This window comes from Megascapheus bottae, chromosome 21 (assembly GCF_031878675.1).
Source record: "Megascapheus bottae isolate mThoBot1 chromosome 21, mThoBot2.hap1, whole genome shotgun sequence".
Lineage (NCBI taxonomy): Eukaryota > Metazoa > Chordata > Mammalia > Rodentia > Geomyidae > Megascapheus > Megascapheus bottae.
The window spans coordinates 33,357,639-33,385,099 of NC_143529.1; the positions used below are offsets into that span (position 1 = coordinate 33,357,639).

Here is a 27,461-nt window from a genome sequence, read left to right on the forward strand (position 1 = left end):
CCAGCAAGCTCAACAAGCTTGAGGCTTTGAGTTCTAACCCAAAATGGAACTAGAAGTGTACTATCTCATAGTTCTGGAAGCCAGAGCTGGAAACGGAGATGTCTGCGGGGACATGCCTTCTCTGAGGGAACTGGAGTCCGTTCAGGCCTCTCTCCCAGCTTCTGGTACTGTTCTGGCGGTCCCTGGTATCTCTTGATTTACAGAAATATTAACCCCACATATCCTCATTTGCCATTGTTCAGGGACAAGAGCCAGATTTGGAGTCCCTCTCTATTTCGATGTGAGCTCACCTTACTAGTTACATATGTAAAGACCTATTGAGATACTGAGTTTCTGGACTTCAGCGTAAAACTTGTGAAGGGAACACAATTCTACCCTTCAACAATGCCGACAAACCCAAAGAGCAAGCAGGGAGGCAGTCTAACTCAATAGACAATCCCAAGTCGTTTGGCCTCTGAAAGCCTGTTTGGGTTTTCCCAGGGCAGAGAGGCTTGTGTCCAAACCAAGAGAGTTGTTATTTCTGTTGTTTCAAGATTAGTCAGGCATTTTGATTTCATGTGAAGTCTCTCAGCTCCCCACGCTCCGCAACCCCCCCACACTACTTGTGTTTAAAGTCGATGCCTTGTACATGCTCAGCAGGTAGCCTAATATGGAGCTAAATCTTTATAGATCTCTTTTGTGGTAGTTACTTTTGAGATAGGCTTTCACACCCACTTATTTTTAGGTTTCCCCTACTTGCTGGGGTGACAGGCATGTACTATCACACTCAGCTTCTTCCACTGAGATAGAGTCATGGATTTTTCTGACCAGACTGGCCTTGAATTGTGACTCTCCCCATTCTCAGTCTCCCCAGGTGCTAGCACCTGGCTGAAATCACCATGGAAGACTGACCTCAGATACATCATTGCTATCTCCTTCCCCACCCCTAAAGCTGAGAGGGACAAAGCACAAAGATGTGTAGAAGCAGGAAATCCAGACTAATCTTTCACCAAGCTCTCTCTGCTTCCTGGTTGCCGTGAGGGAGCAGCTTTCCCCTGCCCAAGATATACTGCTTTGCCTCAGGTCCAAAGCAATGGATCTAGCTGACTCTGGACTGGAACCATGAGCCATGGCCGGGAGTTTGGCCTAGTGGTAGAGTGCTTGCCTAGCATGCATGAAGACCTGGGTTCGATTCCTCAGGTACCACATACATAGAAAAAAGCCGGAAGTGGTGCTGAGGCTCAAGTGGTAGAGCTCTAGCCTTGAGAAAGTCCAAGGACAGTGCTCAGGCCCCGAGCTCAAGCCCAGGACTGGCAAAAAAGAAAAGAAAAAAGAACTCACCAATGAATGGACACTGCTGGGTGTGTGGGGTGTCCGTGAAAGGGCCAGGTTGCCTTAAGCTTGGGCCTTTCCACCCAGCACTTCATTAATACCATCTTAGGCTCCACTGTCTGTGCTTCAGCACTGCTTCGTTTCCCAGAAGCTTCTAGAACTGAAAAGCGTTTGTGGCTAGTGGTAACATTTGCAAGTTATCTCCATAGAAAAGCACCCAAGTTGCAATAGGATGAGAAGCCAGGTAGAACTACACAGGGCATTCAGCCAAGGCTCCACTTCCAGCTTTCTGCTGGTTAATTGGAGATAATAGGCTCTCAGATTTATCTGTGCAGCCTGGCTTCAAAACTCTGTCCTCAGATCTCAGCCTCCTGAGGAGCTGGGTTTGCAAGCAAGAGCTACAGATGTCTGCCTTGACTGAATCAGGCCCTGAGGGTCCATCACTTCTCAACAGTGTTACATCGGGGTCCAAGTCTCAACGTGAGCTTGGGTAGGGAGAAGTATACTCAGACCACAGCAGCCTTCTGGGAAATGAACCAGGCTATGAAGGTCCGGGGCGCCAAGAGCTACTGCATGCCCAGTCCCACAATTGCACCACCAGCAAACACACCACTCACAGCACAGCTTGCACTCACACCTAGCTCCAGAAGCTTCTCAGTCAAGAGCTACATCTCAAGTCTTTTGAAGGTCAGGTGACAGCATCCATACTGGAAAGCTTAGTCCAGCAGGGCTGAGGCAGGAGATGGCACAGGGGAAAGTGGGTAAAGACCATTCCTGGTTGCCCCTCCCTGCTGCTTGGGCAGAGGAAGCGCTGCTCATCCAGTGTCTGCTCTTCTGGACCAGATGTCCCACATTGGCAGGGCCTACAGCAAGCTGGGCCTGTAGAGCCAGAAAAGGAAAGAGGAACCAGAAGGGAAAGAGGAAGCTGTGTGCCAGAGGAGAGGGGAAGAGGAAGGGCTTTCCTCCTGTTTGCCAGGCACTGAAGGTGGGAGACCATGTGACTAAAGGGAGCCAAACCCCCTCCCCTGTCTGGCCTGGCCCTGGGATCCCTGCTCTGCCCACTGTGACCTGAGCAAAGCACGCTGTTCCTGCACATCTTGGGGCTTTCTGAAACCTGAGGAGGGAAAGCAAGTGAAGGGGGAGCCCCCACACCCAGCCCCAAGCCAGCTGGTCGGGCTAATTTTAGATTTTTTTCCCAGCCTGAACAAGTCCTGCTAATCCCCCCCATCCCAGAAAATGCCTGCAGATCAGCACGTGTCTCCACTCTAGTGTCCCCCCCATCCTTGCCCCCAAAGTGCCTCCCTCTGTCCAGTTTCAATCTTCTCCCCTTCATGCCCCGGCCCCACCTCCCCAACGAAACTTGCCCTAAATGTCACCTCACAATGGCAAGGGGGGCAACTGAGGTCGGAAGCCACAGTGAAACCTTGTGCCCCAGCCCTGGCACCATGCTGGGCCCAAAATAAGCACCCAGTGATCAGGCTGAAATGAATGAATGAACACTTCATGACCCAATGGTGTCAAATGCTACTTAGAGGTTAAGTCTAAAGTTAGTAAATACTGTAAGGTCACAAGACCTCAGAGATTAAGTCACCCTTAAAAGTTCACCAGGAAGTCAGGTGCTTGAGGCTCATGCTTATAATCCTAGCTATGCAGAAATCTGAGATCTGAGGGTCGTGATTTGTAGCTAGCCCACACAGGAAAGGCCACGAGACTCTTATCTCCAATTAAGCATCCAACAGCTGAAAGTGGAGCTATGGCTCAAGGTAGTAGAGCACTGGTCTTGAACAAAGGACAATGCCTAGACCCTGAGTTCAAGACCCAGTGCCAGTACCCACAAACAAACAAAACAATCCATTCAATGGCAAGATGCTTTTTGTTCCTGCTTCTAATAATCCTAGCTACACAGGAGGCTGAGATCTGAGGACTATGGTTTAAAGCCAACCTGGGCAGAAAAATCCATAAGACTCCATCTCCAAATAACCAGCAAAACAAACTAGACTGGAAGTGTGGTTCGAGATGTGGAGTTTCAAGCATAAAGCCCTTAGTTCAAACCCTAGAACCAGCAAAAATATCCATTAGGAAGCCGGGAGTGGTGTGGCACAAGTGCAATCCTGGCTACAGAAGAAGCATAAGGAAAAGGATGCTGGTCCATGACCAGTCTAGCTATAAGTCAGAGATTATATTTGAAAAATAACTAAAACAGACTTCCTCTTTTCAGGATGGAATGGTGGAGGGTGGTGAAGATAAGAAAAAGAAGGTTCCTGCTGTGCCAGGAACCCTGAAGACAAAACAAAGGAAAGTCACCGAACCAAAAGTAACAGACCCAAGAAAGAAGCTTGCCCAAAAGATGCTTCAAAAGGCAAAGAGAAAACTCACCAATGACGGGTGATGCACCATCACACACACACACACACACACACACACACACACACACACACACACACACACACACACACCACAAGCAGATGCACAGAACTGAAATTTGAATGACTGGGAGGCAGAAAAAGCTGGAGACTTCTATGTACCTGCAGAACCCAAGTTTGCACTTGACACCTGAACCAGCACTGTTGATAGTGTGATCCCCAAATGCCTGGGTGGTGTTCCAGCTCCTGGACCTCTGCCCTAGGAACAACCTGGGCTAGAGGTGTGGCTCAGCTTGAGCATACCTGCCTAGTAAGTGCCAGGCACTGAGTTTGAACCAATGAGATGGACTAAAACAACCCATTTTGTAGAAGGTACAGATAATGGCAACAGGAAAGACAAGATGAACAGGTTCAGCAGAAGGATAGACCCGGTTGTCTCACATGATGTTTGCAGTCTGGTCAGTTAATGACAGTGAGGCTGGCCAATTGAGAGTGAGGTGGAGGGAATACATACTTAAAACAAAAAGGACTGGAAGTATGGCTCAAAAGGAAGAGTAATTATCTAGCTCTGAGACGCTGACTTCAAGTCTCAATACTGTCAAAAGGAAAAACAAAAAGTCTTTCAAGAAAGAAAATCAGAGCCAGGTGTAGTGGCTCATACCTGTAATCCTAACTACTCAGGAGACTGAGATCTGAGGATCAAGGTTCAAAGCCAGCCTGGGCACAAAAGGACCTGAGACTCTTATCTCCAATGAACCTCTAGAAAATGGGAAGTGGGCGGGGCTCAAGAGTAGGGCCATAGCCTTGAGCTGAAAGACTCAAGGACAGCACCCAGGCTGGGTTCAAGCCCTATGACCCACAAAGGGAGAAAGAAAGAAAGAAGGAAAGAAAGAAAGAAAGAAAGAAAGAAAGAAAGAAAGAAAGAAAGAAACAAACAAACAAACAAACAAACAAACTCAGGTGCTGAGACATGGTGGCTCATGTCTGTAATCCTAGCTACTGAGGAGGCTGAGATCTGAGGATTGCTGTTCAAAGCCAGACCAGAAAAGGAAAGTCTGTAACATTCTTATCTCCAGCAAAGTACCCAACAAAACGCTGGAAATGTAAGTGTGGCTCAAGGGTAGTGTGCCACCCTTGAGCAAAAGAAGCAAAACAAGAGTACCAAGCCCTGAATTCAAACCCCAGCCCCAGCACAAAAATAAATAAATTTGACTTAGGTACTCAAGATCTAAAAATCATTAGAAGCCATCGCTCAAGGTTCATGAGACTCCTATCCCCATTTAAATAAAACAATGCTGAAAATGAAGCAGTGGCTCAAGTAGGTAGAGTGTTAGCCTTGAGCAAAAAGCTCAGGAATGGTACCCAATCCCTGAGTTCATGCCCCAGGACTAGCCCAAAAAGAAGGAAGGAAGGAAGGAAGGAAGGAAGGAAGGAAGGAAGGAAGGAAGGAAGGAAGGAGAGAAAGAGAGAATGAGGGAAAAGGAGAAAAGAGAAAGAGAAAGGAAGAAAAGAAGGAGGGAAAGTGAGAAGGAAGGAAGGAAGGAAGGAAGGAAGGAAGGAAGGAAGGAAGGAAGGAAAACATTTCCCTAATTTATAATTTTCTAGAATCGTTTTAGGATTTATAGTTTTATAGGATCCTGGAAAAAATGAGAATATTGTTATAAGCTTCCTGTTATAGCTTTTAAAATAAATTCAGAAAAAAACTTGAGTCTGGCCATATCTATTTCTTTCAAAATAGGTTCAAGAATAAAATTCCATAGTTAAAAGTGATGTAGAAAGGTTTAAACAGTAGAAATGATTTTTATAAAGGAAGAACTTTAAATAAATAAATAAATTTGAAAGCAACTTAGTGGGACTAGCTAAGTCAACAATTCCAGTATGACCGTTGTATCTCTTCCACTAGACCTATCTCCTGGGACGACTCCTCCTCTGACCTGCAAGAGAGACCCAGAAAGGAATCTGGTCCTCTGGCTCGGTCTCTTAGTCCTCTGCCCAAGACTTGGGACTGACTAGTACTTGCACAAGGATTCTCAAAGTTTAGGCATCATGTCCCCAAAAGAAGCTCAGCTGAGCCAGGCACCCCTGCCTCCCATCCTAGCTATGCAGGAAGTTGAGATCTGAAGATTATGGGTTGAAGCCAGCCCAGGCAGGAAAATCCATAAGACTCTTATCTCCAGTGAACCACCGAGAAAAGCCAAAAATGGGGCTATGGCTACAGTGCTAGTCTTGAACAAAAACAAAACAAAACAAATCCCCAGGCCCTGAGTTCAAGTCCCATGACTTCTCACTTTGCCAAAAAGTACCTTCATCTGATTATCTCAACTCAAAGAGCTCCTCCATCTTCCACCCTTCCTCCTCCTTCAGGCCCGTAGTTCTGTTGCCATAGCAGCCAAGATAGGATGTGGTGAGACCTTAGAAAGTCCAGTAGGCTAAGGATGATGACATCACAAGAGGCAGAGGAGGACCCCAAGGAAGGAAACAGAAACGGGGAGCTTTTGGTAGACAACTGGAATTGTGGGGTTTGAAGAACCATGAGTATGCCGACAAGGTAAGTGGAATCTAACTTTCTAGATCCAGGCAACAAAGGGAAGTAACCTTAGCCAGAGGTTAAAAAGACCAGTGGAAAGAGAGACCTGCTTCTCATAATCCATTCTTTGCCCTACAGGACAGTCTGTCACCCTCACCTTTTCATCTAACCATTGCCAAACATGAGGGGAAAATAAATGGAAAAGTCCAGTACTGTGGCACCTCTCATCTGCAGTCAACACTGTTGGTATTTTGACAGTGTTGAAACTGTCAATCGAGCTGTAGAAATCCTGACATGTGCTGGGTACAGGTGACTCCTGCCCAGCTATTCAGGAGGCTGAGATCTGAGGATGGCAGTTCGAAGCCAACCACAGGCAGGAAAGTCCATGAGACTCTTATCTCCAATATACTACTCAGAAAAAGCTGGAAGTAGTGCTGTAGCTCAAGTGGTAGAGCACTAACTAGTCTTAAACACATAGAGGCTCGGGGACAGTGCTCAGACCCTGAGTTCAAGCCCCAGACTAGCTAAAAAAAAATAAAGAAAGAAAAAGAAAAAAAGGTCTGACATGTCAGCCCCAAATGTTTCAAATGCCTATCCTAAGAGTTGTCCATTTTCCTATACAACCACAAACCCAAGTTTAATGGATATTTAATTTTTCTTTTAAAAAAAGAAACAAGTATTTTCTTCTCCAAATAAAGAGGCTTTGCATAACTAGAAAAGTAAGGGAGGGTGAGGCATTACAGAGCATAGATGTGTTCTGAGAATTCTAAGTTGGCTTCTCATCACAGGACAACAAGTTCTGCTTTCAGCTCTGCCCAGCACCTCCCCAGGGAGCCTCTGGGTGCATATTTAACACAGGTCTCCAGTCACATGTTTATGCTTCCCACAAGGATGCTTTGTGTAACTGGAGCTGGTCTGTAAAGGTAGAATTATCACATAGTAGGTTCTTAAGAGCTTCAAATGCAAGCTCTGCCTCTGGGATAGTAGGAAGTTTTCAAAGCTCACCATTTGAGCCAGCTTAGTCTGAATTAGCGATAACTCAGTCGTGCTCAGAAGGACTTCACTTACCCACGAAATGTTCCCATCAGACCCCAGCTTTAGCTTGCTGCTCCATGAAGACCCCTTTAGCTTTCAGTCCCTCAGTGGTCTTCTTATAAGAATCCCTAATTTATCTGTGGTCAGAGACTTAGTTCGTTTTCTGTTGCTGTCACAGAATGTCAGAGGTTGGATCCTTTGTGAAACAGAAATGTAACTCCCAGCTCTGGGGGCTCGTGGGCAATGTATGATGCAAGAGGTTCCTTGCTTGCTCAGAAACTAACCAAGCTCCAATAATCCCTACCAAGGGTAGCATCTCCCAGTGACCTAACCAGCTCCCTGTAGGCTTCACTTCTTAAAAGATTCCACTCAACATGACTGCTGCACATGAATTTTGGGAGACACACTCAAACCATACTCAGCCGTCGACAGCCAGCATCATAGTTAGCTCCCTCTTTGTCTTCCACTTTTCCCCATGGGATTGTCATCTTTCTCTTCTCATTCTACAGCACCACACGTTCACAGGCAGAAATTGCTGGCTGGATCTGGTCCACTATAAATCAGAATTATCGTGGACCTTGTAAACAATCTTACTTCATCTGCACCAAAACTTATGATGAAGTGTGTGTGTGTGTGTGTGTGTGTGTGCGCGCGTGCGCGTGCATGCTATTGTATCTGTGTGTGTGTGTGTTTGCATATGTGTGTCCCTGGGGTTTGAACTTAAAGCCTTGTACTTGTTGGGTGATGATTCTGCACTTGAGCCACATCTCTGGCCCTTTTGGCTTTAGGTGTTTTTTGTTTTTTTTTTTTTTTCCGCCAGTCCTGGGCTTGAGCTCAGGGCCTGAGCACTGTCCTTGGACTTTCTCAAGGCTAGAGCTCTACCACTTGAGCCTCAGCACCACTTCCGGCTTTTTTCTATGTATGTGGTACCGAGGAATCGAACCCGGGTCTTCATGCATGCAAGGCAAGCACTCAACCACTAGGCCAAACTCCTGGCCCATCTTTAGGTGGTTTTTTATTGGTTTGTTTGCTTTTCCTCATATTTTTGTCTAGATCTGGTTTTAGGGTGTGATCCTCCTACTGGATAGGGGTTGTACACATGAGTCACTGCACTTGGCCCACGGTCCCTAATTTATAGACAAAGGGGAGACTCGGAGAGATGGTCAGACGTGGCACAACTAGGAAGTAGCAGGAGTATTCTGCAGTGACTTGAATGGACCATCTAGACTCGAAGTCTCAGCGGTGTCCTCTCAAGGTGCTAGAGAGGTGCTGTAGGGCCAAGGGGTCTGTACAGATTCTCATGAAATGTAGGGTAGGCGAGAGAGGGAGAAAACAATGCAGACCCCTGTGCTGGAAACTCTGGGTCATCCTACAAAGTGCCCCACATGGCAGAGGGCTCTGTTCTCTTTTCTAGTCTTCTCCTTGAGTTTCATACAATGGATGCCCCATAAATACTGAGAACCCAGGCAGGTACGAAGCAATGTCATTTATTGCTGCACCACCCACACCGCTGTACAAACAAGCAGATGGCAGAATCTAGAGAGGGAACAGGGGTTCCACAGCCTACCCCTTGGCATCCTGATGACCTTTCTGCTGCTGACCCCTGAGCAACTGGAAGGAAAGGGCATGCTCTTGGCTGCTCAGGTTGTTTCCAAAGCATTGTGTTTCAGGGGGAATATTTTCCACAGCAGGTGACCAGAGAAAGCTCCCCCACATTCCTCCATAATATGTAGGACAGCTGGAGGGGTACAGGCTGGGGGCATCCGGAAATGGCACAAAGATGTTGGAACTTGAAGGAGGAGAAGAAAAGGATTGTTCTCGAATAGCCAAAGAAAATATGTGGAGGATGTTAGTTTTTTTTTTTTTGCCAGAACTTTGAACATCAAGAATGAATAGTAAAGCATGCAATGAATTTGAAAAAAGTACATTAGTGAGAATTTAGTCTCAACTCTGTGTACCTGGGGCAAAGTTGAGAAAATGTTACAGAAATTGAATTAAGGTGGGAGATGTAAACCAGGTGCTGGTGGCTCACAGCTGTAATCCTAGCTGCTCGGGAGGCTGAGATTTGAAGATCACAGGCCACCCAGGCGGGAAAGTCCACGAGACTCTAATCTCTAGTTAACCACCAAAAAGCCAGAAGTGGAGCTGTGCTAGCCTTGAGTGGAAAAAGCTCAAGGATAGTGCATAGGCTCTGAGTTCAAGCCTGCAGTAATGGTGTGCGAGTACACACACACACACACACACACACACACACACACAATCTAGGTGTCATTCAGTTTCTTTTTTTTTTTTTTTTGCCAGTCCTGGGCTTGAGCTCAGGGCCTGAGCACTGTCCTTGGTCTTTCTCAAGGCTAGAGCTCTACCACTTGAGCCTCAGCACCACTTCCGACTTTTTTCTATGTATGTGGTACCGAGGAATTGAACCCGGGTCTTCATGCATGCTAGGCAAGCACTTTAACCACTAGGCCAAACTCCCGGCCCCAACATTCAGTTTCTATAGAAGAAAAAAGTAGTCCAGAATTCCCCTAAGTCTCAGCCAGTGGGATTGTATGTCTGTGTGTCTGAGCTCTATATTACTTTACATAGTTAGTTTTCCAAGCAAATATACTTTTCCCATCCTACATGAAATTAGAGAAGAAATGATTCCTTCAGCCTAGGCAGACCGCCCAGAGGCAGAGAGGAAAGCAGAAGTAAAAACGTGTAAGCCCCAATCAGTGGGTGGCAGAGAGAACCCAGACAGCAGGTAGGGAGAGGGAAGGGGGAATCCCTTCTCCTCCTCAGTCTGGCAGGCTGCCTCTCCTTCCTGTCAGGCCTCTGGGGAAAGGCTGTGCACGTCTGTCTTCACTAGCCAGGGTCAAAGTTTTACCAAGGTACGTTGGCATGGCAGAGAGCAGCTTACTGTTGCCTCTGCCTCCATTGGATGCTATAGTTCCAGTGAGGGGCCATGGTGGTAGCATTTAAGGCAGAAGTAAACCACTCAACACAACCAAATGTGAGTTCCAGCAAAACCCCACAAGGGCCACCAGCTCCTGAGGAACTGAGATGGGTGTCAGTGGAGGTCCAACCCCTGAAGAGTGCAGTGTGATCTCCCTCTACCCTTGCTCTGCAAAATTGGCCTTGGGGAAGTAATAAAACTTTGGCAGAGGAGTCAAGGAGCCTCTAAAATCAGAGTGGGCCAGGCCCTGGCCTTAGGACCTTTATTCCTCCCTGAGACTCTTATCTCTAGCTAACCGCTCAAAAGCCAGAAGTGGAGTTGTGTTTCAAGTGGTAGGGTGATAGCCTTGAGTGGAAAAAGCTAAAGGGACAGCACACAGGCCCCGAGCACCACATGAACATCCCCGAAGAACTGAGATTGTCCCAGATGAGGACTGGTGACAAGAGAGAATTCCAAAGGAAACTCCCCACTGAGGAAAGATGGCCAGGACTCAGGACCAGAGGGCAAGTACTTGAGTTTAGAATGCAGGATCCACCTGAGGGATAACCCGGTCCCTGGTGCTGACCTCGGGGAAACCATGACACTGAGCAGATGACTGTAAGCTGAGTATTTATTCACAGTCCAAGAGGCTGGGGGGGGGGGCAGCTCTTCTGCAGCCAGTGGCACAAGCCCCACTCCCCACCACTACTTCCTAGTGGAGGAATGGGGGCAAAGGCAGCCAAAACAAGGAGCCTCTACCTCTTCCAGTCTCACTCAGCATCTGGAATGGTGTTCTATCTCTAAGGTGTTTGTCACCAGGTCCCATCCCTAAGTGTCCCTCTGCCAACCAAGAACTTAACCCTCTCTCCTCTTCTACACTAAGTCCCTAAATGCTACCTAGGTTCTTTGGGCCAGTGTGACTGGTTACAGTGTCTTAGCTATCCAACTAAAGGTAGACGATACCACCCTATACCATGCCCTCTTTCCTGGCCCTACGTAGGTCCTCAACCAGAGGAAGGGACTGTGTACCCCCCAGTGTCAGCCCAGGAATTTAGGTTTTCAAAGCACAGGGATAATTCCCCTGCAGAAGGGCCCAAAGTTCTCTTTGTGACCCTCCACCAGTCACCCAACCAATTAGCTTTTAATAAGATTTCCAACCAAGAGGTGGCTTATACAGAGAAGGTCCAGGGATGGGATGTAGCTCAATGGCAAAGTACTTGCTTAGCAAGCATCACCTCCTGGATTCCATCCAGGAAAGGCTCAGCTCCTCACCTGAGACCTACAGATTCCATTTGTCCTGACAGATACCCATTCATCCCACTGAAGTGAAAAAAGAAGGAGAAGGTAGGTGGACAAAACATCAACACAGATCGATGAAGACTCAGGGAGTCAGACATTTGTCTGATCTAGCTCAGTTTGACTCAAATACCTTTATTAAGGAGTTAAGTGTGGTCATGAGGCTCAGTCTGGCTGCAAGCAACAGAAACCCCTCCTGTAACTGTCTAGACACAAGGGAAAGCATCATGTCATCCTAACAAGGAGTCCACAGGGAGCTGTTCCTGACCGCTCCGCTGCAGGCACCATGCTGAGGCTTCTAGATACTTAGACATGGTCCCCGTTGTTAAGGAAAATCTCCAGGCAAAGCATAACTGACCCCTTTGAGATCCGATGTCATGGTTAGGAGTGCCCGGACTTAGAGCAAAACCAGCAGAAGCCAAGCCCTGAGGTGCCGCACTCGTCACCCTGAAGACCTTGGATTGGATTCTCTGCCGCATGAGGCACAGAAGAACTTTTCCAACCCCAGGCTCAGTGGCCAGGACCAAAGATCTATATTACAGAGTTAGCAACACAGAGGTGACAGAAATGCTCATGTAGGAAAGGGCAAGCAGAAGGTGGGAGACAGCAGAGCACTAGGTTGAGTACAGAGACCCAGGGAGCCAAACTTTTGGGTCTCCATCTTGGGGTCTGGAGGTGAGTGAGAAAAGTGCAAGTGAGAGGCTGCCAGGGAAGCAGGAGGAATGAGGGGACAGAGGCTGCATCAGACACAACGAAGAAAGACTGCAGTGCATTGTGGACTTGAGGAGGGTGAGTACAGTACTGGAGGCTTTGAAATACTTTCTGTGATATGGAAGGGATGGAAACAAAAGGTCATGGTGTTGGGAGTGATTGGGTGGAGAAGGTTGAAAATACCCAATGAAGAGGACTCTCAGTAAACTTAGGAGGAATACATCATCAAAGGATGGTGTTTGGAGGTGGAGGGGAAGGGAGGGACTCCGATTCCAGATAAATGACCCCCTTCTACAGTCACCCCAAGAATAAAGAGTGAGAGTTCCGGTCAGAAATTGGGTTGTTTGGGATGAATGGGTTTGACTCAAGTGGTAACAAACATGGCTAGCAAGGGCATGTTTGCCCTTCAAACCATAGTATGACCAAGGAAGAAGAGTCAGAGAGACAGAAAGACACACACACACACACACACACACGCATACAGAAGGTATGGTTCAAATAGTAGAACAAGAAAACTCACAGCACAAGGCTTTGAGTTCAAGTTCTGACACAAATGAGTAAAGAGGAACTAGCTGCTTTGCAGAGACACCGAGCATCATTTCTAAAGGGAACAAAACCTGGAAGGCTAAGGGGTGACATTAAGAATCAGAGAGGCAGCACATTCTAATAGGAAGGAGTCAGGGGCTTATGGAGAAGCAGCTGACATCAGTTCTCCAAATCAGCTTTTACTAATGCCTTGTGTGGCTCTCCCTGGGATGCCTTGGGGACAAGAAGTTGAGGAGCAGAGAGGGCTGTGGGGGAGGAGGAGATTTTTGCAGACACCCCTAATTGTCACTGCTTCCCCTCTGACTGACCACTGCCAAAAATGATGCGACAGCAGAAATTACCATCACTATAATTAGACCCTGAGAAGTGGGGAAGTCTCAAAGAGTTCTTGTTTGAGTCTGGCAGTGGCCTGGGTGGCCTGAGAGCAGGAGAGCAAGGGTGAGGGAAGCATCAGAAACAAAGCCTGGACAAGGAGTGTCCATGTGGCCTGCCTCAGGTCTGAGGTTCTGGCCTCATTACCTGGCCTCTCTTGGCTTCTGCTTCCTCATTTATAAGTCTTCCTCATCAATTCCAAGATGCGCTGTTTTTCCTCACTTGACCATCGCTAAAGTCAGAATGCAATCTGTGACTGCTGTCAGGTTAGAGTATTCCAGAAAGGCATTTCCTTACCAGGATAGAAAGTAATGGTGATCTTACAACCAAAGATGTCTAAGATTCCAGAGAATTTAGCATTTTCCCTGTTGTTTTGAGATCAGAATTAAAATGATAGCAATTGCTTAAAGATGATAAAAAAAATAAAACACTGGAAATAATATGTGAAATGAGTATCAGGCCTGTGCATAGTAAATTCTCAAAAAAAAAAAACCTCACAAAAAACCAACTAACCCTCGTTCTTCAAGATATAAAGAAAAATCTTCAAACGCATTATGGCTTGTTTGGTTTCTTCCTCCACACGTGATAGAACTGCCCTCCAGATCTAGGAGATGTGCTCCTGTAAGACTTGGACTAGGGGCGGGAGTTTGGCCTAGCGGTAGAGTGTTTGCCTAGCATGCGTGACGCCTTGGGTTCGATTCCTTGGTAACAAATATACAGAAAAAGCCAGAAGTGGTGCTGTGGCTCAAATGGTAGAGCTCTTGCCTTGAGCGCAGAGAGGCCCTGAGTTCAAGCACCAGGACTGGCAAAAAAAAAAAAAAGCTTTGAGCTAAATGCCAGGCACTGGTGACTGGTGACACCTGTAATCCTAGCTACTCAGGAGGTTGAGATCTGAGAATTGTGGTTCAAAATCAGCGTAAGCAGAACAGTCTATGAAACATTTATCTCCAATTAACTAGCAAAATATTAAAAATGGAGATGTGGCTCAAGTGGCAAAGGACAAGCCTTCAGCAATAAAACCTAAGGAATAATCTCCAGGCTCTGAGTTCAAGCCCTGGTATATACACACACACACACACACACACACACACACACACACACACACACACACTGATTTGGTGTGTTAGACTGAAATATAGGATAGAAGGTGAATCTCAGAGTAATAGAGCCAGAGGCAGAGATGAAGAGGCAGCTAAAGAAACATACAAAGTGAAATAGAGATACAAAAACTCCAGAGAGAGATAAGCAGAGGGGAAAATTGAAAGTGAAATATTAATCCACGGCCCCTTTAGAACTTTGCAGTGTGATAGAAATGTCAGAGAGACTGGCTCCAAGCCTGGGGAAAGGGCAAATGAACCCAAATAAAGTGACCCAGTTCACAGACACCTTTGCCAAGAGCCAAGAACATCCTGAGAAGGAATACCCTTCTCAAACAACTGAAGAATATCGGTAAACTATGAACTCAGATTATTGCAAAGTTAGAAGCCATAAATACAAACCTTTTCTTTTTAATTGGAAAGATAAAGGCTATTTTTTGGTACCAAACTACTTTTGAATTTTAAAAGGAAAAAATGCTATTGATAGGAAATATCTAGGAAGAATACCAAACTTACATTGGTGCTTAGAATCCCTCCTAATTATTATTCAAATGATTTGTTCAATTAGAATTGGACAGGGTTAGTGGGATGCGGTGGCTCTTGGAGACTGAGATCTGAGGATTGTGGTTCAAAGTCAGCCCAGAAACTAAAGATCGTGAGACTCTTATCTCCAATTAACCTCTAGAAAACTGGAAGTGGTGCTGTGGCTCAAGGGATAAGGCAGTAGTCTTGAGCTGAAGAGCTCAGGGACAGCGCCCAGGCCCAGAGTTCAAGCATCACAAGAAACAAAAAAAAAAAAAAGAAGAAGAAGAAGAAGAATCGAAGGGCGTTTCTAACAATTCTGTTGGATTGTGAGTATCTCCATATGAGTATTCAGCTTAATAGCTGTAAGTTTGAATTCTCAAAATGCTTTTAAAAAAAATAAAACTACTACTTAATGGAGTGGGGTAATACCTAGAGTAAAATTGAGATCTGCTCTGTATTGGTCTAGAATGCTTCCGCAGAATAGGAATGCTTACACTTTTGCAGGGCCTAATAATGAGACTCAGAAAGAACATTAAAAACATCCAGATAAATAAGCTTATGCAGAAATTTATAACCATGACTCAGAATAGTCATTATTTTGAGGGAAGTAAATTGTTAATGAATGATTTTGGGGTTAAAACTGTCCATTGTTATGCTGCCTTTTATAACATAATAAAGCAAATGAGAAAATGCTCACTTTTGTATAAAAGTCAGCCTATGATGGTATGTGGCTAATTCTGTTCAAGAAAAGTACAAAGTTGAATGATTTCTATTCAGAGAATACAGATAAATGTAAAATTGCAGCACTGAGACTTTATCAGAAGATTGCTTAGTGCATAACCAGATGTTTATAAATATTTTCTATGATGTAATCAGTCCTTTAATTCAATCAAGATGCTTTTAGGGATGATTTTTTTGTTAAAGCAATCCATGACAGGACTTAACTTGCAAAACTGAGTTAGCAATTGATTTGCGGTGAGGGGGTCATTGTTTTAATTTTGGATTTGTTCTATTGTTTCGTTGTTTTGTAGTGCTAAGGATAGAACCCAGGGCCTTGGCCATGCTAGGCAAATTTTCTACTACCAAGCTACATCCTCAGCACTATGTTTGTTTTAATGTAATATTAATTAGAAACAGTCCATTCTGTTAGAGTTAATTTGCTTAATAATTTTAGCCAGGGGCATGCAATGATCATTGGCAAATTCACTGGGATTTTGTGTGTTTGTGGTTTCTCATCTGCTACCACCCCAGCCTTGTACTCTGGGCTGGTTTGTGGTAAGAACACCATAAAATAGGCCTCTGCCAATAAATGCCAATGATATCAACTCAGATATAAAAACAGGAAGTAGACACACTGAATAAAAGATGTATGTATCATTGTTGACACTATACCTGGTGAAGTAATTTTCACCTATAACTTATAGTGACTAGTTAGTCCCTCATTCCTGGTTTGATTCGAGGGATGGCTGGAAATTTATTTTCTCCGTGCTGAGGGTTGTGGACTGTGAAGCAGAGATGGAGTAGACATCTTTGCGTGCAGAGGGTTCGCAGAGGTTGCTCTGATAGTCATTGACCATGTGGATGAAGGTAGGTTGAGGTGGGATAGATTTGATCTGGGTCATCTCAGATGTTGTTGCTCTACAAGTTATATCATCTACATCATTCCCCAAATAGCTAGAGACTTTACAACTCTTTCTTGAGCCCTGTTGGCAACTGAAGACTGGCTGTCAAGCCTACCAGCTGCACCATCACTGCACCAGGCGGGCATGAGTCATGGTGTGCTGTTGCCTGGACCATGCCTGGACTGGAAAGAGCCCGTCACTGCATCATTCCAGGAGGGTCTGAACAATCCCTTCTGGAAGCCAGGCTAAACCACAGTGGTTGGCAGCTTCCCCAGGCTCTCTTCTACTGTAGTGGGATCATGAGGTAGCTGGATTCCAGCCATAGCTGCTGTGTGAGCGTAAGGCTTGGTACCTCCATGCCCCCCATCCATGCATGACCCTGACCCTGGCCATTCTTTATCTTGCAGGGGCTGGGGGGAGTCAGTGCTCACACTGGCAAAGGCCACCCTGCTCACCTTCCATGCCAGCCAGCAGTTCCAGCATTGAGGCACGTTCCACCTAAAAGGTTCCATTCATTTTTTTTCTTCCAGTAAAGAAATGGCCTAGGTGGAGTGGAAGTTGCAGATTAATGGAGCCCTACCTCTTCCTGCCTCCCGGACCAGCCCAGCAGGCTCTGCCTGGGGTGCTTTTCAGAGCTTCCGGTGTGAGTGCTATGAGCCACCTCTTGGATGCCAGCACCTACTGAGGCTCACATTCACACACCTTCATTCCCCTGTGTGCACTCCCGCCCAATGGACAAACCAACCAAGTATGCTTTTGCTTTCTATGGTTTGTAACCAAGGACCCGAGACAACAGGCTTAAGAGAAAGAAAGGCTTATTTGTACAAGCCCCCAGTAACTTTTCACTAGGTCTCATCTCCCGATCATTCCAACAGACTTAGTTCCAGCCTTTAGTTTTCGGGCCTGAGGGGAAGGATTTAAAGTCCAATCCATAGAACTGAGCTAACCATACAAATGGACAAACCATCTAAGGGAATCAGCACATGCTTCTCCTAATAGGAATGAAAACTCTCCCCTAAGCCGCAGGGCTGGAAAGACCTGGATACCTATGGAATTCCAGGGAATTGTATACTTACAGTCACAACAGTTGACTGACAGAGAGCCTTCAGGACCCCTGGACCACACCAGTACAGACAGACAGACAGCACCTCTGGTGCCTCCTGCTGTCAAGAGCATCTTGACAAGTGCTCTTTGTTATTACCTGCTCCTCTGCTGGGCATCTCACTGCTACTGGTCTCAGCTAAGCAGAAGCCCTTATTCTTCTCTACACTTAGATCCTGGGACTTGGAGGTTAATTCTAGTTTCTGACAACCAACGCTATCCTTGGTAGGTGTCCTTCATTTAGTTTATACCAGAAGCATGGCTAAATGGCCACGCCCATCTTTGGAAGTCCCAGTCTTCATCCCAAGACAATGGAGAAGAAACTTCGCCTCATACCTACTAATCATGCCCACTAGGCTGGTGTGTTTGTAAAGGAAGAAAAGAGGCAACTTCAGCTAAAATAGAACTGCGTAGAATGGGAGGGGAAGCAAGACAAAGAGAAGCCCATTTACAAGGGAAACTAGAAGTCCAACTTTCTCTATAGTCATGAAAATCTCATGTAAATACTTCGTGCCTCTTTTTTTTTGCGGGGGGTGGGGGGGGTCGGTCATGGGACTTAAACTCTGGGCCTGGACATTGTCCCTGTGCTCTTTAGCTCAAGGCTATTACACTACCCCTTGAGCCACAGCACCACTTCCAGTTTTCTGGTGACTAATTGGAGATAAGAATCTCATGGGCTTTGTAGTGCCCTGGTTGGCTTTGAACTGCAATCCTCAGAACTCAGCCTGAAAGTAGCTAGGATTACAGGTGTGAGCTGCGGCACTTGGCTGCCAGTCAAGTCTTAAAGCTAGACATCCCAAGAGCAAAGAGTTCAGGCCTGGGCCAATGGGTCAATGAAGAAGGCCTTCTAGGCATGCTTGGGACACATGTGTTTTCTACCATATGTGGTCTCTGGGGGACAATCCACCAAAGTCTCCTGGGCCAGGGTGGTGCTATGTTTGACTGGTGTTCTGATCCACTGTTAATTCCCGCTTTACCACATGAGTGGGCTGGAATCTTCTCCCCAAAATCTATATTCAAAATATTTAGGATTGGGCCGGGAGTTTGACCTAGTGGTAGAGTGCTTGCCTAGCATGCATGAAGACCCAGGTTTGATTCCTCGGCACCACAAACATAGAAAAAAAAGCCCGAAGTGGTGCTGAGGCTCAAGTGGTAGAGCTCTAACCTTGAGAAAGTCCAAGGACAGTGCTCAGGCCCTGAGCTCAAGCCCAGGACTGACAAAAAAAAAAAAAATTAGGATTGACTTCACTGGATACCTACAGTCAAGTGGCAAATCTTTATAGCATCCAAACCTCCTGGAAACCACAGGCATCTACAATCTCTCTTCTCCATCACCACCCCGTCCATTAGCATCCATGAAATAATAGAAATACTCAGGACCCATAAATGAGCAAAACCTCCCAGGAAACCAAACATCTGTTATCTTCTGCCTTCATCACAAACTACCTTACCTCACCTTTTCCATACCTGTCTGACCTGGAAACCTTCCTACTAAATATGGCCACTGCATTTGCTAGAGAACTTTTCTTCTGTCTACTGTTCAAAGTCAGTTCCCAGTCCACAAAGAGCATTAAGATAGACTTAAGATGAGCGCAATGAAACTTGCCCCTGAGCTGACCACTGTAGCTTTAGATAACTCTAAGAGGAGAAGACTCAAGAGTTGGCACTTGCCAGGTATCTCAAGAGGCTAAGATCTGAGAACTAAGGTTCAAACGCCCAACCCATCCAGAAAAATGTGTGAGACTCTTATCTCTAACCTGCAAAAAATGCAGAAGTGGAGGTATGGCTCAGTCCATTGACTTTCATCCCTGAGCAAAAAGACCAAGAGTACAAGGCCTTGAGTTCAAGCCCCAGAAACAGAACACACAAGCACAAAAGAATTGGTACTTTGAAGCTGGCTCACACCTGTACTCCTAGCTATTCAGGAGGCTGAGATCTGAGGATTGTGGTTCGAAGACAGCCTGGACAGGATAAAGTCTATGACTCATCTCTAATTAACCACCAGTAAACCAGAGGTGGAGCTGTGGATCAAAGTAGTAAAGTACTAGCCTTGAGTGAAAAAGCTCAGAGATAACACCCAGGTCCTGAACTCAAACACCTTGACTAGCCAGGAAAAAAAAAAATGGCACTTCTAATCATAGGAATTCTCAAGCAATAAAGTGCATAGAAACCCAAATTATGGACGTCTCCCTAAGTAAAGGAGAATCCTTCATTCTGAAAGAAAAAAAAATGGTGGCTAAGCTCTCTTAAACCTACCAGCTTATCTGTGTAGCCAGAAGCCAGTGTGCTCAAGGCCCTGACTGTATTATTCTTCAGGCTATCCTAAAGACCAGAGAATGGGAAGCTAGCACTGACATCAGAAACCCTCCAGCAGGTTCCTTGAATAAGGTCAGAAAATCTTATGTGTATTTGCAAAATGTCAAAGCAAAAGGATTCAGATTCAGATTTTCGAGCAGGACATACTCAGGTCAAGTTGAGGCTTGGGAAGATTCTGAAGGTTTCTTTTATTGACTTCTGATGCCAGATGCTCCTGGAAAATGGAACTGTACAACAGATGCCAATGGCTTATACTTGTAATCCTAGCCACTCAGGAGGCTGAGATCTGAGAATCATGATTTGAGACTCTTTATCTCTAATTAATCACCAAATGGCTGTGACTCAAATGGTAGAGCACTAGACTTGAGCAGAAAAAGCTCAGGGACAGGATCCAGGCCTTGAAACAACACACACACACACACACACACACACACACACACACGCCCCAAGCTAACAAACAAATAGCAAATAGCAACAACAAAACAACTCTGAACTCTATAATGGATCTCTCTCTCTCTCACACACACACATGCCCCTCTGAAATGTGGCTCTAGGTGACACTGTCAAGAAAATGCACACCCTCTTCTTTTGGTAGAGCCCTTTCACTCTTTACCTTCACAGTTTTATTTCTCAAGGCAGATTTTTAACTCTACAGATTAAGCAGTAACCTCATTTGGCACCCCAACTCTAAAGGCTGAATTCCAAGTCTAATGTATGACAATTCACTTCTCTCTGTCTCTTTTTATTAAAATAATAGGTCCCAGGGAGATTCTACCAGTGATAGGGACAGTACTGATTTTTACCCAGAATCCATTTCATTCAGTAGTTGTCTGTATATTCCTAGTTATTAAATATTTTAATATCACCCTGGAAACACAATATCCATGACCCATTTCTCGATCTCATTTTTAACCTGTTTTCCTGCTTTGTCATCCTTTATATGACGCCAAAACACCTCCACAATAATTATAAGTTCTTAAACACTGTGGAGTGCCTCCTACAGGCACCATGCTGGGCTAAGGATGTCACAGAGGTTAAACACTTCCAGGTTAAGCCCTGGAAATTCTCAGGGGCTCTCGGAGACCCAAGATCATCTGCCTTTAGGAGCTGTCTGGCCCCAGTCATGCTTGTTCACCAAAGGGAAATGTAGGACACAGCTGAGGAAACCCTGGTTTGGATTCCTTGGGCCTTCAGGCAACAAAAGAGTCTCCTGTCCTTTCTTGTACAGTCTTGCCCTCACTGAGATCAGGAAGGCTGCTTGCCATTTTTTTTTTTTCCAGATCTGAGACTGAAACTTGAACTCAGTCCCTGCCACTTTCGTTCTTGGCTAGCCTCTAATCACTGACCCATGCCTCCAATCCCAAGGCTCCTTTCCAATTCCTGTAAAATTTTAGAGACAGCCAGTCTCATCACTTTTTGCCTTCAAACATCCCTGCCTGGACACATTTTTGTGGGCATCCTTGCCTGCCTCTACTCCTCTAACCAAGAATAACAAGACAGGGCCGGGTGAGTCGAACACTTGCCTATCTTGGATTTCGGGGGCCTTTGGGGCCTCCCTTACCTCTAAGTTTTAGGACTGCAACCACATACTGGCTCACTCTTGGTCTTCATCCTGGTCAGAAAGCCAGGTCTCTAGACGTGAGAAGCACCTGTTCCAGTCTTGTTCTGCTCAAGCTGACTTTCGCCCACTTGGCTGTCCACTTGGATATGACTTCCTCCTTGTGTGCTCCCGTGTCTCTGTTCAGAGGCATCTCAAATTCCTGACAGGATGTGGAAGTCCCTTCCACAGCTGCCATGCCACCTGGGGGACCAAAGGTCAGCCCTTCTTTCTTCAGTTTGCTCAAGCTCTGGGATGTGTAAGGAGTGGTTGCCATGGGGTTAAACCCTAGGGGGGCTGAAAAGAGCCTCAGAGCACAAATGGTTGTCATGCCCCAGCCCAACAGTTGGTATGATCAGATGGGAGTGGGAATTGGGGGAAGTAGCGTCCTCACCAGAGTTGTCATCTTCCACATTCACCTCTTAACTAGAAGGTGTCTTTATTCAGAAAGGAGAACTTTCTTTTTTCTTTTTTTCTTTTTTTTTTTTTTTACCAGTCCTAGGGCTTGTACTCAGAGCCTAAACACTGTCCTTGGGCATTCTCAAGGCTAGATAGAGCTCTACCACTTGAGTCTCAGCACCACTTCTGGCTTTTTTCTGTGTATGTGGTACCGAGGAATCAAACCCAGGTCTTCATGCATGCTAGGCAAGCACTCTACCAATAGGCCAAACTCCGAGCCCCGGGAGAACTTTCTTGAAGAGCTCCACAGATCTTCCTTTTGTAGACAAACTAGACAGAAAGTAATGAATTACTTTTTGAAAACTGATATCCATTTCCTTCTGCTGCTCTAACGATCATCATCACTTACTTGAGCTTAAAACAGCGCGAATTTATCATCTTATGGTCCTGAGATCAGAAGCCCGTAGAGTGAAAATTGAGTAAGACTTGTTCCTTTGGGAAGCTTTAGGGCAGAATCAATTTCCTTGCCCCCACCCAGAAGGCCCTTAACTTTTCCATATATACAAAGGTTGTTCTACTAGAGAAGGTACCACTGTCCACAGACTCCAGAGGTTAGAATATGGACTCCTCTGGGAGAACTTCACTGAGAGGATTCCCAATTTTGTTTGTTTTAAAAAAGGAAAAGGGGCCGGGAGTTTGTCCTAGTGGTAGAGTGCTTGCCTAGCATGCATGAAGACCCAGGTTCGATTCCTCAGTACCACATACATAGAAAAAAAAAAAAGCCAGAAGTGGTGCTGAGGCTCAAGTGGTAGAGCTCTAGCCTTGAGAAAGTCCAAGGACAGTGCTCAAGCCCTGAGCTCAAGCCCAGGACTGGCAAAAAAAGAAAAAGAAATTCTAGTTTGATATCAGCATATTTGAAACAGAGTCCATCAAATCATAGGCAGCTTTGACAAAACTTATTTCTAGAACCTTCTAGAGTTTTCTATAGCCCTTTAGATTGTGCCATATAGCTTTCCTTTCTCATTCTGGAATCCACACTCATTTTAGTACTCACATCTTGAATTTTCCAGTCCTTGAGGACCATCCCCCTCCATTTTACTCAGTTTCCCCCACTCTTTTTTTTTTTTTTTGCCAGTCCTGGTGACTGAACTCAAGGCCTGAGCACTGTTCTTGGATTTTCCTCAAGGCTAGTGCTCTACCACTTGAGCCACAGCACCACTTCCAGCTTTTTCTATGTATGTGGTACCAAGGAATGGAACCCAGGTCTTTGTGCATGCTAGGCAAGCACTCTACCACTAGGCCAAACTCCCAGCCCGGCCAGTCACCCTCTCTTTAGACTACAATTTTCTTTTCTCTGGGACCTCACTTCCATCTCTTGTGCTCTTGTGGAGCTCCTCTTGTCTTGGGGACCTCTGAGCTGCATCCTCTCTTTCCTAAATCTTCAGCCTCCTTCAATACTCTGTCCCATCCACACTGAAACATTAAATTCTATGTCACCTTCCTCTTCAACCATGCTTCCCCAATGCCCTGATAGGAAAATGTGATCTGTCCTCCATTTTTCCTTTTCAGTATCATCGTGTGTGTGTGTGTGTGTGTGTGTGTGTGTGTGTGTGTGTGCACTTGAACTCAGAGCCTCATTATCTCACTTGGCTTTCTTCACTCAAGCCTCTACCACTTGAGCCACACCCTGCTTCCAGTTTTTTGCTGTTTAATTGGAGATGAGAGACTTGCAAACTTTTCTGCCTTGGCTGGATTCAAATTACCTTCCTCAGATCTCAGCCTCTGTGTAGCTAGGATTACAGGTGTGAGCCACCAGTACGCAGCTCAGCATCTTCCATTTATACCTTAAACTCGCTGTCACCTGGCTGATTCTTCACTCATTAGTCCACTTGTACTTGTCTCTCGGACATCACCCACGTGGTCCTATTGTCACAGCCAACAGATTCTCACAGTCCTCAGGCCCCTGGACTCTAGCAGCTTTGGACTGATGTGAGGCCTTCCATGGAGAAAGCCTGTAGGATACAATGCTCTCATGGTTTTCCTTCCATCTTCTGATTAGGCCTAGAAACGTTTATCTCAGTGAAAGGCTCCACTATCCAACCAGCTGTGCATGTCTTGTTTTCTCCTAGATTCTTCATTCTTGCCATACCATCTACACCATCAAATCACTAAGCATTATGTTCTGCTACCAATCCTACCTCAGGCCACCATCTCTTGTCACAATGGAAATAGCTTGCCTATCATTCATGGTACACGTCAGACCAGAGTGGTGCTTCTAAAGACAAAGTACACACAAGTATGGCTCTTGATGGCTTAAATCCCTATTCTATACCTACTTGACCCACCCTCAGTGCTCTGGTATTTGAACTCCATCTGGATGCTGTGTGTCTTTGTAATTGGACCTTTGCTTATCTTTCCAATCTGATCTCTTTCCAATTCCCCTCTTCAAACTCTAAACACTAGGTATTGAACTGCTTTTTATGCAAGTCTCCAAACTCATTTTGTATTTGGTACTACTTGCAGGACTTTCCTTGACTTTTTACCCCCATCTTCAACTGACCAGGAGTTATTCATACTTCATGTCTCATTCCTCTGATTGCTTATTTACTTAAGTGTTTCTGTTCCACTCCTAGTTTCTCTGAGAGCTGGGACCATGTCTTAATCCATACCCGGTTCCCACTGCGCTGGAGAATAATTTGTTCACAATAAGTATTTGTTGAATAAACAAATTCTAATGAGATTTTAGAGCAGGTTTGGTGAGAGTGAGGGTGTGGCCTGGTGGGTAGATGGGAACAGAGGGCAAACAGGATTGTGGTAGAACTCAAGCTTCAAAAGCAGAGCAATTCTGGTAATGGCAGTGTCCCAGGGTGGGGCTAGAGCAGCTGCTGTTGAGGTAGAGGGGACATGGAGGTCACTGGGACAGAGAACAGGAAGGACATAGGACCTAGTATGGCCTGTGAGTGGCACCTATGCTGTCCAGGTGAAGGCAGTATGGGTGGGGTGGAGGGAAGTCATGAATCAGGTTCCAAAGTCCTTTCATGGATGTCTGACTAAGGCGGGGAGGGGCCTTCATCCCTTGGCCCTGCCCTAGAGGGGGAGGAGAGGAAAAGGAATGGAATGATGAGATGAGAAACTGTTACTCAAGAGCAATGACAATCCTGCTTTCATGGCTTTGAGGACGTCTTTGATCAGATGATCAGATGGAAGGATATTCTAGAAGTTGGTTCAGTTTTTCAAAGAAGTGTGTGTGTGTGTGTGTGTGTGTGTGTGTGTGTGTGTGTGTGTGTGTGATTAAGAGATGGCTCCCTGATGTAATTCAAGGGGCCAAGTGACATGGCTCTTTCCAGTTTGTCTTCAGAACTCATTACAAACGCCATTTCAAAAATTTGGATGGGGTTTGCTGCTATAATTGTTATGGTTAGATTAATTTGGAATAGTGCCTTAACCCCGAAAGCAAAGGAGGAATAGCCCTGCATATAGGATTATCCATTCCCATTTATTTTTACATTCTGTAGGAATTGAGTCCTGTTGTAATGGAATAGCATGTCATAAAATTCTCTCTTTGGGACTCCCTCATAATAAAACAGTAACAGGAACCACCCTAGGAGTAAAGTCTCTAAAGAACAAAGTTTCTAACTTAGATAACACTTGCAGTCTAGCTCGAGCCTTGCTTTTAGAGGACCAAGGGCCAGGTACCTGCCGTCTACCCTTTCTTTTAGTGGAAGAGAACAGAATAATCACTATTGTTAGCTGGATCTCCTCAAGCCTAGAATATTTTCCAACCTGGGGAGCTGATTCCTTGCTTCAGTTTGGGTAGTCCAGAGGACTTTATTTTCAGATTGTTTTTGTATGTTTGTTTTGCAGTGCTGAAGAATCAAATTCAAAAACTCATACATGCTAGGCAAGTATCCTAGCACTGAATTAACTCACCTGCCCTCAGTGAACATTATTTTTATATGTTGATACTTTACTTACATTTTCTAAAGTTAGGTTCATAATTAAGCGCAGCCTACTTTTCTTGTGTGTGTGTGTGTGTGTGTGTGTGTGTGTGTGTGTGTGTGTGTGTGCGCGCGCGCTGTATTTAGGAGGATTTCATAACATGCCAATAATAATCTGATTACTCCCTCACTCCACCTTACCCAGAGTATTAGAACTGTAGAATCCTTACCCACATCCCCACCCGGGCCATCAGAACCAATCTCAGCACTGAGATTACCACAAGACCTTCTGTAATGCATGCCCAAGTCATAATGTAAGAGGCTGCCCCAGGCCTCACCATTCCTGAAAAGTGTCCCTGCCAGGCCAGCTGGCTGTCTAAATAGCACTTCCTTCTTCCCAGCTCACTCACTGGGGATACGTTTCCAACTGTCTTTGACCTTCTTGTTTGACTCCATTTCTCTACCTACCTGCTCTCTCCTCCTTCTATCCCCACCCCATCGCACTCTCTCCTTACATTCAACAGTCCATCGTTATTAACACATAAAGTTTATGTGTGCATTGTAATTATAATCTCACACACACACACACACACACACACACAGCTGACTACTCCCTTGCATCTTCTCTCTCTCAAATTCCAACCTTCTCTTGCTCCCTTTGCACTTAGAGGGATGGCCTGGTTCCTGTAACACTGTTGAAACAGCAGCCTTTGTGTGTGTGTGTGTGTGTGTGTGTGTGTGTGTGTGTGTGTGTGCGTGTGTGGTGGGGGGGGTGCAAAGCACTCATTGCCCACATCTAGTCTACCCAGCTCCCTGCCTCTGTGCCCACATTTTGCCCAAGTCTCCTGATCCAGTGAGCAAATGCCACCTTGTACCTGTGCTAGGACAAGCTCTCCACTGAGCTTGGCACCTTCTTTTCTTGTTCACTCAAGCACAACATTCCAGAATACGCTCCCCATACCTGCATCATCACATTTTCCCTCTCTACTGAACCAGCTGCATCCGCATTTAAACAGACTGTCATAGTTCCTACCTGAAAACAAAAGGAAAATTTAAAAACCCTACAACCTTCATTTGACCCCACACTCGCCTCCAGTGACCCCCCACCCACCCAATTCTCTGCTCCTCCAAAGAAAAAAAGCACCATGAAAAAGTTGTATAGCCTTATGATCTCTCTAGAGCCTGAGTCTTCCTAGAAATTTTCCTGGGCCTTGTTTGTCTTTAGGCTCTTTCCACTCAGGCCTCCCCATGTCTGGACTCCAGTGAAACAGCTCTTGGGGCACTGATTGCCTCCGTGATGTTAAAATCAATGGCAGTCACCAATCTTAGCCCAGTTGGCCTGTAAGCTGCATTGCACTAGTGGTCCATCTTCCTTCTAGAAAGGTGTCTGCATCTCCTCTCCCACCCTGGCCGTTCCTCCTCTCTTGTTGGTTCTCTCTCAGTGTCTCACTGGAGATACTGAGTCAGCCTTTTCTCCCCCATCCCCTATAGCCCCACCCCTCTCTGGCCCTGGGGCTTAAACTCAGCCTGAGCACTGCCGCTGAGCTTCTTTGTGTTCAGGATAGCACTCTACCACTTGAGCCACAGCATCATGTCTAGCTTTTTCTGAGTAGTTTATTCCAGATCAAGAGTCTTCTTGACTTTCCTGCTCAAGTTGGCTTCACCACTCAGCCTCCTGAGTAGCTAGGATTAAGGGTCTGAGCTACTGGTGTCTGGCTCAGCCTTGTACTTTGTTAACATTCATTCTCCAAATGTTCCCAGAGTTCTGAGGTTTTACCCACTCTGAAGACT

At 45.7% G+C, this 27,461-nt stretch overlaps 1 protein-coding gene across 2 annotated transcripts in view; it reads left to right on the plus strand.

Annotated features, from left to right (window-relative positions):
* The first annotated feature begins 6,117 nt into the window (after window positions 1–6,117).
* The window catches only part of Cab39 (calcium binding protein 39), a 101,789-nt gene continuing 80,445 nt past the window's right edge, over window positions 6,118–27,461 (plus strand). For both annotated transcript variants that reach the window (XM_090355008.1, XM_090355011.1), the window contains exon 1: window positions 6,118–6,222. In XM_090355008.1, coding sequence (XP_090211134.1) covers window positions 6,206–6,222 — 17 coding nt within the window. In that variant the 5' untranslated portion in view covers window positions 6,118–6,205. The remainder of the gene's footprint in view (window positions 6,223–27,461) is intronic.